This window comes from Erinaceus europaeus, chromosome 12, assembly GCF_950295315.1.
Source record: "Erinaceus europaeus chromosome 12, mEriEur2.1, whole genome shotgun sequence".
NCBI lineage: Eukaryota > Metazoa > Chordata > Mammalia > Eulipotyphla > Erinaceidae > Erinaceus > Erinaceus europaeus.
In genome coordinates, this window is record NC_080173.1 from 97,347,069 (window position 1) to 97,360,171 (window position 13,103).

The 13,103-nt window shown below is 50.1% G+C and overlaps 1 protein-coding gene across 3 annotated transcripts in view; it reads right to left on the reverse strand.

The window, feature by feature from the left end:
* BSN (bassoon presynaptic cytomatrix protein) overlaps nt 1–13,103 on the reverse strand; it is a 117,476-nt gene that overhangs the window by 39,086 nt on the left and 65,287 nt on the right. For all 3 annotated transcript variants that reach the window (XM_060204685.1, XM_060204684.1, XM_060204686.1), the window contains one exon: nt 6,319–6,688. In XM_060204685.1, the coding sequence (XP_060060668.1) occupies nt 6,319–6,688 (370 nt within the window). The remainder of the gene's footprint in view (nt 1–6,318; nt 6,689–13,103) is intronic.

Below are 13,103 nucleotides of genomic sequence, written 5' to 3' on the forward strand. Positions count from 1 at the left end.
CTTATTGGGGAATTAATGTTTTACATTTGACAGTAAATACAATAGTTGGTACATGCATAACATTTCTCAGTTTTCCATAGAACAATACAACCCCCACTAGGTCCTCTGAATCCTTCTTGGACCTGTATTCTCCCCACCCACCCACCCCAGAGTCTTTGACTTTGGTGCAATACGCCAGTTCCAGTTCAGGTTCTACTTGTGTTTTCTCTTCTGATTTTGTTTTTCAGCTTCTGCCTGAGAGTGAGATCATCCCACATTCATCCTTCTGTTTCTGACTTATCTCACTTAACATGAATTTTTCAAGGTCCATCCAAGATCGGCTGAAAACAGTGAAGTCACCATTTTAAATAGCTGAGTAGTATTCCATTGTGTATCTAGACCACAACTTGCTCAGCCACTCATCTGTTGTTGGACACCTGGGTTGCTTTCAGGTTTTGGCTATTACAAATTGTGCTGCCAAGAACATATGTGTACACAGATCTTTTTGGATGGATGTGTTGGGTTCCTTAGGATCTATCCCCAGGAGAGGAATTGCAGGGTCATAGGGTAGGTCCATTTCTAGCCTTCTGAGAGTTCTCCAGACTGTTCTCCACAGAGGCTGGACCAGTTGACATTCCCACCAGCAGTGTAGGAGGGTTCCTTTGACCCCACAACCTCTCCAGCATTTGCTGCTGTTACCTTTTTTGATGTATGACATTCTCACAGGAGTGAAGTGATATCTTATTGTTGTCTTTATTTGCATTTCTCTGACAATCAAAGGCTTGGAGCATTTTTTCATGTGTTTCTCGGCCTCTTGGATCTCTTCTGTGGTGAATATTCTGTCCATGTCCTCCCCCCATTTTTGGATGGGGTTATTTGTTGTCTTGTTGTTGAGTTTGGCAAGCTCTTTATATATGTTGGCTATTAAACTCTTGTCTGATGTATGGCATGTAAAGATCTTCTCCCATTCTGTGAGGGGTCTCTTGGTTTGGGTAGTGGTTTCTTTTGCTGTGCCGAAGCTCTTTAATTTGGTGTGGTCCCACAGGTTTATCGTCTGCAATCTTCTTAGAGGGACTTATCAGTGAGTCTGACAAGAGCAAGGGAAGTGGCAGGCCAATGGGCTACCCAGAACTGAAAGGCTGGGGTGGATGGCAGCCCTGAAGCTCTCCATCAGGACAGATGAGGCCCTCCAGGTACAGGCTCCAGCCTTCCTTAGGTGCTATTCCAGGCAGTCTGCTGACAGGAGTGAAGTGGCCACTGTGCCTCTGCACGGCACGCCCCCAAAGCTGTTCTAGGGTGGAGACAGACTTACCTCTGGATGAGTCTCAAGCCAGGAGGTGTTCTGAGTTGCTGCTCTGAGTGAGCCGGGAGGCCTCTGAGAGGGCTGGCAGCAATGGCTGTGTCTGCCCCAGGCCACTGCTCACGTTTTCTAGTCCCTCGTTTTCAAGGTCCGACAGAGGGGTGGCGAGAAGTGAGCTGACAGGCCTGGGTAAACACGGGCTGTCAGCAAAGCCACCGAGACAGGTCCCTTTCTTTACAAAAGACCAATACTCAAAAAGTTAAAGCCTAAAACCCACATTTAGGGAGAAAGGAGGAGAACAATCTTCCGTGTTCCTCCCCATCTGTGGGCGCTGAATGGGCTCCTCCCCATCGCTGACACCTACGGCCCTCTGCTCAGTGAACCTCACATGGACATTCCTTCTGGGTGGGGAGAAGTATCCGAAACCTAAGGAACCCACCAGCTTTTGGGGGCATGTCTAGGGTGGTATGGCTGTAGATTAACATGGCTTCAAATAGTTGAATTATTCTCCTTCTGGGAGTTGGGTGGTAGCATAGTGGGTTAAGCGCACATGGCACAAAGCGCAAGGACCGGCGTAAAGATCCCGGTTCAAGCCTCTGGCTCCCCACCTGCAGGGGAGTCACTTCACACGCAGTGAAGCAGGTCTGCAGGTGTCTGTCTTTCTCTCCCCCTCTCTGTCTTCCTCTCCTCTCTCCATTTCTCTCTGTTCTATCCAGCACTGATGACAACAACAATAACTACAACAATAAAACAAGGGCAACAAAAGTAAATAAATAAATAAATACTAATAAAATAAAATAAGAAATAAAACATTGGCCTAGGCTGTGGTATCAAGCAGGAAGGAGACCCCAGTGCCACATCAAAGAGAAAGTCCATTTTCCATGATCACATTTCCAAAGATCCACAAGCAACTCCCTAAGGAGGTCCAAAGAGGTCATGAAGCCTCCCGTGTCAGCAGCGTGGTCCCTGTCAGGGCTGCTATATCCTCCCGTGGCCAGAGTGAAGCTGAGGAGCAATGTGTTCTGTTGGCATGCCCAGGTGAGACTGACCACCCTGGAGCTAGTCTCCAACCCTCCCTGGCCAGAGGTCTGCATCACCACACCAGCAGCCTGAGGCGCAGCTCCAACCCCAGAAAAGGGCCCCACTGTGTGCCTTAGAGGCCAGTGTCTGCAGGCATCTGTCCTCGGACCTGTAGTACTGCCACCCTTTTCTACTCAGGCTGAAAAGTGAAGAAATGAAAAAGGAGGCCAGTGGTAGAGTTGGTTTTGCTGGGAAAGGTCAATCTCCTCAAGCCCCTGTTGTCTGCCTGGCTCCAGCCTTCTCCTGCCTAGAACCTCAGGCCAGGCAGGGACCCAGCCCAGAGACACCAGGGAGACCTTCGAAGCAGCCATCTTGGATGACCGTCAGGTGAGGGGTGCCGGGAGAGCCGTGTTCTGGCCGTGGAGGATGTAGTAGCAGGTGTGTGGTGGCTGAGCCCAACCTGCCAGCTTGTCTTCTCATCAGTGGAAGCGTGACCTTGTGGGTGCTTCTGCTCTTAGCGAAGCAACACAGGGCAACTGCTCTGACAGGGGCAAATGAGTTAAGAGTTCTTTTCTGTGACAGGAACATCACTGACTCCTAACCCTGGAGAAGAAAAGGATGTTCTTTGGGACCCAGTAGGTGAATGTCTCCCAGAGTGAATACTATGGAACAGTAGCAAAATCTGGGGCAGGCTGAGGGCTACATGCCTGTTTGAGGTCCACCACAATGCCCCAGGATGCCGAGGCTCTGGGAGCTCTCCCAGCAGAAAGCCTCCCCTGCTGTCTGTGGTCCAGCGATCTGCTCTTTACCAAAAACCGTGAGTCTGCAGTAAGTCTTCCCTCCTGGCCTCGAGCCCCAGCTTCCTCCCAGCCCAACACGGCAGATGGACCAGAAGTCACCAAGGCCCCCACTCTGCTGTTTTTCCAGACGCAGCCAAAGGCTGGCTCTCTTCCCAACTCACGGACGGTTCTGGACTTGGTGTGGGGGGGCTGTTGTGTGGTGAGGGCCTGATGCCCAGCAAGCTGCTACCAAGTCTGGTTCTCCTTGACTCTGTCTACCCCACTCAGAGCGGTTTGAGTCCTGCAGCCTGAAGGAACATCTCTGGGGTGCCGCTCAGGTGAGGCCAGGTCACAGTCACAGGGGGGGTGCCCCACAGTGGCATCTCTCTTTCCTGTCTGCCAAGCCTCCCTGTTCCTGTGAGGCCAGGCGCTTCTGACTGCTGGCTAGCAGAAAACACAGGCAAGCTTTCCTGGCCTTATCACACTGTTCTAAGTACTGAAGACCAGCACTCACCCAGCTCATCAGTGCAGGGCTGTGCCCCTAGTCACAGATGCAATGATCATGAGTGAGAGTGAGCTTGCCTCCTCAGGAAGCCTCCACACTACAGGAGCCACTCCAAAGGCACTGAGTCATCTCCCACAGCACAGCCTTCCTCAGAATCTCACACTTACCTCTCGCAAACCACACGTCCCACCCACAGCACCTCCTGTCACAAATAGACCCGACCTGTGAATGACTGTTCTCGTTTGCCCCCCACACCTCCCCATGTGGTCCAAATGGTTCCTGAGCTTTCAGTCAGTCACTCTCCACTGTAGCCTGGGGCAGAGCCTGGGGAGAACCTGCAACTCCTTCAGGTTACCCTGCAGCAAAGGGAGCGAGCTGGCAAACCCCCAGTGCTTCCAAGGTGTGGCCCAGCTCAGCTACTATGTTGGAGCACTGAGCCTCCAGGTCACCAATGAGACGCTCCAGAGGCTGGTTCCACAGCAACTCAGGACACTCTGAGAAACGTCCAGATGGGGCTGTGGACCCTGGGTCCTCTGAGAGGAAAAGGAAGCCAGTTGCATGGAAACCATGTCGCAGTGACTTGGTAGGAGTGCAGAACACTGACAACCACGCCAAATCCCCGCCCCTCCACTCTGGGGCCCTATTTCACTTTGAGGCTGGTTTCCCAGGGCTGAAGTAGCTGTTTCTCCACTGGAGTTAACTATACCTGAAGCCCAGACAAAACAAGTTCTCAGAATGTAGTTTTCTGACTTCTCTAAAGCCCTGCACCCCCTTACCAGTTTCCCTGTCTATAGGACCGGCCCTCAGTGTGGACCAACAGTGGTAGAGACTGCTCCACTCTCCGAAGGGAGACGGGGTCAACCTGCTCTGCCACTTGAGGAAGACGGGTCCTGCAGTGAGTGCAGCCTGGAAGTTCCCAGCTACCACCACAGAATGAGAGCTCAGACCTATAGGGGTGCAAAGGCGACACAGGCTCCCGTGTTGAATATAGGCCCCAGATCAGACTGATGGGTTTATAGGTAATGGTGTTTGTATACTTGTCCCGTCTCTGGGAGCTACTCTCTGCCTTGATCCAGCTTTCTAATCTTATTTACAGCTCTGACGCCATCTCCCCAGACAATGCTTTTAGCCCACCTGCATGTCAGTGAAGTCATGAGCCCCTTGGGACATAGCTAAAATAGACTTTCTAATTCTTTCTAAAATGAAGACCCCAAATCTCATCCACTGTAGTCTTACCTTTAGGCTCCTGATTATAAAACAATTTATTCCACTTTATATTTGATGCTCTTCAGCCACCAAGTTAACCATGATGCCAACATGACTTCCCTGGACAGACAACCTCACCAATGTGTCCTGGAACCCCACCTCCCCAGAACTGCCCCACTAGGGAAAGATAGACACTGGCTTGGGATATGGATCAACCTGTCAACACCCATGACCAGCACAGAAGCAATTGCAGAAGCCAAGCCTCCTACTTTCTGTATCCCATAAAGAATTTTGATCCATACTCCTAGAGGGATAAAGAATAGGGAAGCTTCCAATGGAAGGGATGGGACACAGAACTCTGGTGGTGGGAACTGTACCCTTCTTATCCAATGGACTTGTTGATCATAATTAAATCAATAAAAAAAACCCTCAAGAAAAAAAAAAGGGAAGTCAGGTGGTAGCGCAGTGGGTTAAGCACACATGGCATGAAGCCAAGGACCGGTGTAAGGATCCCAGTTCGAGCCCCGGCTCCCCACCTGCAGGGGAGTCGCTTCACAGGCGGTGAAGCAGGTCTGCAGATGTCTGTCTTTCTCTCCCCCTCTCTGTCTTCCCCTCCTCTCTCCATTTCTCCCTGTCCTATCCAACAACAACGACATCAATAACAACAATAACTACAACAACAATAAAAAAAATAAGGGCAATGAAAGGGAAAATAAATAAATTAATTAAAAGGCTGGTGGGGGTCCAGGTGGTGGCACACTGGCTAAGTGCACATAGTATTAAGTGCAAGGATCCAGGTTTGAGTCCCCGGCTCCCCACCTGCAGAGGGACGCTTCACAAGTGGTGAAGCAGGTCTTCAGGTGTCTATCTTTCAAACTCTCTATCTCCCCCTCCCCTCTCAATTTCTCTGTCATACCGAAAAAGGAAATAATGGAAAAGGAAAGGAAAGGAAAGGAAAGGAAAGGAGAGGAGAGGAGAGGAGAGGAGAGGAGAGGAGAGGAGAGAAGAGAAGAGAAGAGAAGAGAAGAGAAGAGAAGAGAAGAGAAGAGAAGAGAAGAGAAGAGGAAAGGAAAGGAAAGGCCGCCAGGCGCAGTGGATCTGTCATGCTGGCACTGAGCTCCAGAGATAACCCTGGAGGGAAGTAAATCAATAAAATAAAATCAGCAGCTGGCCAAGGGCCTGGGAACGGCACCTCCCTTGGGCACTGCAGCTGCCCCTGGTCCTCTCCAGCGAAGAGTCTGTGGAGAAAAGCTCTTCACAGACTGGCTGTGGCTCTCTAAGGTCATCTTCTCAAGTCAAGCTCTGGCCAGGTGAGAAGGCGTCTCCTGTGGGAGGCTGCCCGAGCTCTGAGAGCACAGAAACCCTTCACGAGCTCAGCCCAGGCCTTGGCCTCCGCTACCACCTTTTGGACCCAGGAAACAACCCTCAGGAAGGCAAAGATGCCTAGGGAAGTGGCCAGGAAAAGAAGAACTGGTGACAGGGAGGGGCAGGGGAGGCAGGCAGGGACAGCCGGCACAGAAGGCAGTTACCTGGGTGAGGTGAGGGTTGGGGTTGAACCCACACTGGTTGCAGACCTTGCTGTGACACTGGGTGCAGGTGTTGAAGTTTGGCTGGCTGGCGGTCGACGTGAGGTCCGAGGTCTTGCATATGGGACACAGCATGCTGCTAGGAAGAGGGGCGATCTGGGGCACGGAGTAGGGTGATGTGGGGGTGCTGCCTCTGTCTGGTGACACGGATGGGGAGCGTCCCGATCTCTGTGTCCTGCTGTCCACTTGCAGGGTCCTGCGGGGGCCATCAGCCTCCCGGGGGCTCTCGCGGCTGGGGGCGGCAGCAGGAGCTTGCTTCGGGGTTGGGGAAGCAGCTCTCTGGCTACCCAGGGGCTCCTTGGGGTCCAGTCTCCTGGAAATGTGAAATGACATCGAAAATGACAGTTAGAGAACATTCTAGACAGACAGACTGCAGAGGTCTCTGCCAAGCTGGGAGACCCAGCACTATTCTCTGAGTGCTTACTGGGCCCTACTGAGCACTAACAGGGCCTCCCCTTGGCCCCTCAGCATCAGGCCGTGCGGTCAGGTCACGGGCACCGTCTCCTCTTACATTCTGATCAAGTGCGTATTCCAGTCTAGTGATTCTGGGGTGAGGTGTGCATTCTGAAGAGTCCTGTGGTAGAACCCATAGAGCTGGCACTTGAATAAAATGTGTCTGAATTATTCAAGGGTAGCTCCCTCCTTCTCCCCCACCCCCCAGTTTCCACATCCATGGACTCAGGCAACTGAGGATGCTGAAGAAGTCCACTGAATCCAAGGGTGCAGAACCTGAGGATAAAGAGGGACCCTTAGAAGGGGCAGAAGATAGCTCACTTGGCAGGGTGCATGCCTTAGCATGTGTGCAACCTGGGTTTGAATCCTAGCGCCTACATGGGAATGTCACGGCCTGAAGGGGAGGGCCCTCAATAACAACAACAACAATAACTATAACAATAAAACACGGGCAACAAAAGGAAATAAATAATTAATTAATGGGAGCTGGGCGGTGGCGCAGCGGGTTCAGCACATGTGGCACAAAGCACAAGGACCGGCATAAGGATCCCGGTTCGAGCCCCCGGCTCCCCACCTGCAGGGGGTTCGCTTCCCAGGCGGTGAAGCAGGTCTGCAGGTGTCTGTCTTTCTCTCCCCCTCTCTGTCTTCCCCTCCTCTCTCCACTTCTCTCTGTCCTATCCAACAACAATGACATCAATAACAACAATAATAACTATAACAATAAAACAAAGGCAACAAAAGGAGGGGAGGGGCACCTAGTGCTGTGGTGTCTCCCCTCCTCTCTCTCTCTCTCTGAAATAAAAAGAATGAAAAAAGTGGGCAGGGAGGTAGAATTCTACAAGTATGAGGCACTGGCACCAGCAATAATAATAAGTTATATATGAATTTTAAATTGGAGAAGGGAGTGTTGGTGACCCTATCCCCAGCATGCAAACCACACTTGAGTATCAAGGCTCTAGACCTATCAGTAAGAAATATGTAGGGTAGTTTTTAAATTTCTGAGAGTCAGGCCACACACCCCCAGACAAATTACATTAGAATCTGTTGGGACAGGACCCTGACTTAGTATTTTTTCCTCTCCAAACTGTAGCTTAAGTTCAGAGGTACTGCCCTGCCATGTGTGACATTCCGGCCCGTGCCCTCAAAGCCTGGCTCCAGAAGGCTGGGGATGGGTGGAGAAGGCACCCCAAACGCCAAAATAACACTGCCTTCATTGGGGAGAAATGGGTTTTCCTTCTGGTAATCCCCCAACAGGCCTGATATAGGTCAAGTCCTTTGGGTTTTGATGGGTGGACAGTTGCTCTTCTACTAGTGAGGGCTGGATGGAGATGGAGTTCTAGGCTCCAGCCACTGAGGACCCACTGAAGCAGATCTGATGTGCCTGGCCCCCACCTGGCCCAGCTGTGGAAGAGTCTCCAGAGTAGGGTGGCTCAGTGAGGCAGGAAGGAAAGTGTGAAGCTGAAACTCATTGCCCTTATATTCCTTTTTAAAACCAGCTTAAGTATATTTCTAGAGTTTTCCTTTGCTGTTTGGAAAGAAGCTGAGGGGAGTCGGGTGGTAGCGCAGCGGATTAAGCGTACATGGCACAAAGATCCCAGTTTGAGCCCCTGGCTCGCCACCTGCAGGGGAGTCGCTTCACAGGTGATGAAGCAGGTCTGCAGGCGTCTGTCTTTCTCTCCCCCTCTCTGTCTTCCCCTCCTCTCTCCATTTCTCTCTGTCCTATCCAACAACAATGACATCAATAACAACAACAACAATAACTACAACAATAAAAAACAACAAGGGCAACAAAAGGGAAAATAAATATTAAAAAAAAAGAAAGAAGCTGAGAAAAACATAAACTTCACAGTGCTGCCCCCAGTTCCACAGTCTGTATTCACATGGGTGAATGGAGAGCGGGCTGAGTGACAGAGAACCAGACAACTAACCCAGAAGCCTGCCCTAGCCCCTCCTGCCTCAGTGTCTTCTGCCCTTGTAGAGTCTGACTGACAGGAGAGGCTTTTAAGTTTGACACCCCTGTATGAGTGCCATTTGCTTGCCAGAAATATCCAGGAGCCAGTGGGAGGGTGTCTTAGGAGAGACCATTTCAGAAGGGAGACAGGAAGCCCATTTGGGGTCCACACCAAGACACTGCAGTTGTTCTTCCTGCCTTCTGAGGATCTGCTGGTGATAAACATACCCTAGGTTTAATAAATACTGTCCCAGAGAAAGATGAAACGCCACCATTCAGTCCCATCACACACAGTTCTCACCAACAAACGGCATTTACACACCCACCCATCCGTTCTCATTGCCTTCTTCAGTGAGGAAGCCGGAGTCCCAGTCTAGCCCCTCTGAGTCTATTTAGCCATGATCGGTGAGGTCCAGTATGGTGTGGCCACAATGTCTTTAACCCCAGAACCTGTGCTCTTAGGCCTTTTAGTCATTTAGAGGCCATAGAAAGATTCCCACCTGGGGGTCAGGCGGTAGCACAGCGGATTAAGCGCCCATAGTGCGAAGCACAAGAACCAGAGTAAGGATCCCGGTTCGAGCCCCCAGCTCCCCACCTGCAAGGGAGTCGCTTCACAGGCGGTGAAGCAGGTCTGCAGGTGTCTGTCTTTCTCTCCCCCTCTCTGTCTTCCCCTCCTCTCTCCATTTCTCTCTGTCCTGTTCAACAATGACATCAATAACAATAATAACGACAAACAAGGGCAACAAAAGGGAAAAAACAGCCTCCAGGAGCAGTGGATTCGTAGTGCAGGCACTGAGCCTGAGCCCCAGCGATAACCCTGAAGGCAAAAAAAAAAAAAAAGAAGAAGAAGAAGAAGAAGAAAGAAAGATTCCCACCTGGCTGAGTGGTTGAGTTCATAGTTTGATTTTTAACTTAAAAGTGTTTGGGGCTGGGATTTTAAAGTAGCCTTTAAAACTTAATCAGAGCTCTTTTTACCAGGAGAAGGAACTTCAGCCCCCTTTCCAGCATGTGTAAGGCCCATGGCTTCTTTGGAGAAATCTATCAAGTCCCCCTGCATGTGTTGCCAGACACGTGAGCGGTGAAGCTTCTGTGTACAGAGCGGCTTTCCGAGCCAATGTTGCAGCACAGCGTGGTCTTCTGGAGGACATTTCGTGTGAAGTCTGGGATCCAAATCTAAGCTGCCTTCCTGCTCAGCTGTGGTGACAGTGCAAAACAACAGCAGCTCTGCAGCCAGCAGAGGCCAAGCAGGAAATGGCGCCTGCACACAGGTCCGACGTGTGCCCAGGTGCTACAGACAGCCTGCAGCGCCGCCTGGAGATAGTGGTACACGTCCACATCCCTTGTACCTACTCTTGCTCCTCAAGACTCCAACCTCCCTCTTCCTCCGTCACTGTCCCTGACAACCTGCTTCTTGCATCACACACAGAAAGCCAAAGGCACTGGGGGGCGAGTAAGACTTAGGCACAGCCATGAATGCTCACCCCAGCTCTGCCTGCTTCCTACTTCCAGTGCCTACTTGCACCTTCACAAATTCTCTTTCCCCCTTTGCCTTATCTCACTGATTATGCAAACACACCTCTCCCATCACCTCCCCTAGTACAACTTTGTTTTCTCCTTTAAAGCTGCCCTATTGTAACCCCCCCCCCCAGCAAAATTCCAGGAAAAACTCATCCTCATTCAGGGCCTCCCGCCGCTCCCTCCCTCCCTCTAGACCCAGTCCATTGGATTCTTGTCATCCTAGAGAAACTGCTTGGTCATGTCTGGCAAGTGCTTCGGCTGGCAGAGCTCAGGACTTGCATATCCAAAGCTCCTAGTTCCTTACCTGGCAAATGCCAAGTGGTGCTCTGGTTTCTCTGTGAAACTATATCTAGTAGGACATATTTATTGCTTATCGCTGGGGCTCGGTACCTGCACTACAAATCACTGCTCCTGGTGGCCATTTCTTTTCCATTATTGTTGTTGGATAGGACAGAGAGAAATGGAGAGAGGAGGGGAAGACAGAGAGGGGGAGAGAAAGACAGACACCTGCAGACCTGCTTCACCACTTGTGAAGCGACTCCCCTGCAGGCGGGGAGCCGGGGGCTCGAACCAGGATCCTTACGCTGGTCCTTGTGCTTCACACTATGTGTGCTTAACCTGGTGTGCCACCTCCCGGCCCCCAAGTTATGTATTTATTTATTTATGTATTTATGTATGTATGTATGTATGTATGTATGTATTTACTTATTCATTGGATTTCTTTCCTGAAGAGTTGTTTAAGTGGAAGCTTCCTAGGAAGAGGTTTCTGACCATTATGCTTCCCACTGTAGCCTTGAACCCAACACCACGCTTGTACTGTGGAGACAGCTAATTAGCATATGCAAAGTGCATAGAAAGATGGGAGCCAGTGAGCCTGTGCAGTGAGCTCATGGAGCGGGGCTGAAGGCAGTGACAGGATTTAGGCGTCTGATTCATTTCTTTATAGGGTAGGGCCTAGAGAAATCAAGAGTGTGCAGGGAGAGAGGAAGAGAGAGAGATACCTGTAAACCTACTTCACCATTCAGCTCCCCCTGCAGGTGGGGAGCAAAGGCTAGAACCTCAGTCCACGCACACTGTAAGGTGTGCACTCGACCAGGTGCGTCACCACCAGGCCCCCTGCATTTATTTTTTTTAAATGATTTTTACTTATTTAATTAAAAAATTTATTATCTTTATTTATTGGATAGAAACAGCCAGAAATTGAGAGGAAAGGAGGAGATAGAGAGAGACACCTGCAGCCCTGCTTCACCACTCGCAAAGCTTTCCCCCTGCAGGTGGGGGCCAGGGGCTCAAACCCGGGTCCTTTCACACTGTAACATGTCTCTCAACCAGGTGCGCCACCACCCGGCCCCTTTTACTTATTTAATTTTATATCAATTAGTTAATTACCAGAGCACTGCTCAGCTCTGGCTTATGGTGGTGCTGGGGATTGAACCTGAGACCTTTGGTACCTCAGGCATGAAAGTCTTTTTGCGGGGGCCAGGCGATAGTGTAGCGGGTTAAGTGCACATGGCACAAAATGCAAGGACAGGCTTAAGGATCCCGGTTCAAGCCCCCAACTCCTCACCTGCAGGGGAGTCGCTTCACAAGCGATGAAGCAGGTCTGCAGGTGTCTCTTTTTTTCTGTCTTCCCCTCCTCTCTCTATTTCTGTCCTATCCAACAACAACAATGATAAACAACAAGGGCAACAAAATGGAAAAAATAGCTTCCAGGAGGACCAGTGGATTCGTAACGTAGGCACTGAGCCCCAGCAAAAAAAAAAAAAAAAAAAAAGACGGGAGTCGGGCGGTAGTGCAGCGGGTTAAGCACACATGGCACAAAGCACAAGGACCGGTGTAAGAATCCCATTTCGAGCCCCCGGCTCCCCACCTGCAGGGGAGTCACTTCACAGGTGGTGAAGCAGGTCTGCAGGTGTCTATCTTTCCCCCTCTCTGTCTTCCCTCCTCTCTCCATTTCTCTCTGTCCTATCCAACAACAACAACATCAATAACAACAATAATAATAACTATAACAACAATAAAAGAAAAGACAATAAGGGCAACAAAAGGGAAAATAAATAAATAAATAAATAAAATAAATAAAAAAGAAAGTCTTTTTGTATAACCATTATGCCATGTCTCCAGCCCTAAGTGACAAGATTTAGCAATGAGCACTTCACCTGGAATTTTCCCAGAGATGCTGCAAGACTCCGAGAGAAAATTCAGTCAAGGGCTGGATGGTGGCGCATCTGGTTAAGCACACACACACTACAGTGAGCAAGGACCTAAGTTCAAGCCCCAGGCCCCCACCTGCAGGGGGAAAGCTTCATGAGCAGTGAAGCCGGGCTACAGGTGTCTCTCTGTCTCTTTCCCTCTCTATCTTCCCCTCTCAATTTCTCCCTGTCTCTATACAATAATAAGTAAATAAAAAACATTTTTAAAAGAAAAAAGCTCATTCACTGATATTCATTCATGCAGGTATTCAAACATTTACAAACAGTTAAGGATCTTGGATCAGTTCTAGCCCCTGTGATAGGTATTGATGTTATGAAGAGATTATGTCTCTTACAATGGAAGGAGGGTCCACGGGTGTCCATTTACATCTTATACATATCTCGTAAGTATGCTTATATTCTTTACAAATGCCTGCCCCAAATTTAACTAAAATAAACATCTAACAAGTGATTCAAACAGGGATCTAGTCGTCTGGGAGTCTTCAGTCTAGATGGGAAACAGCTGTGTGAGCAGTGCCGCAGAACACACAGTCACAGGGGTGGGGGGAACAGGAATCTGAAAGGGCACTGAGGACCAGGAGACAGCCGAACAG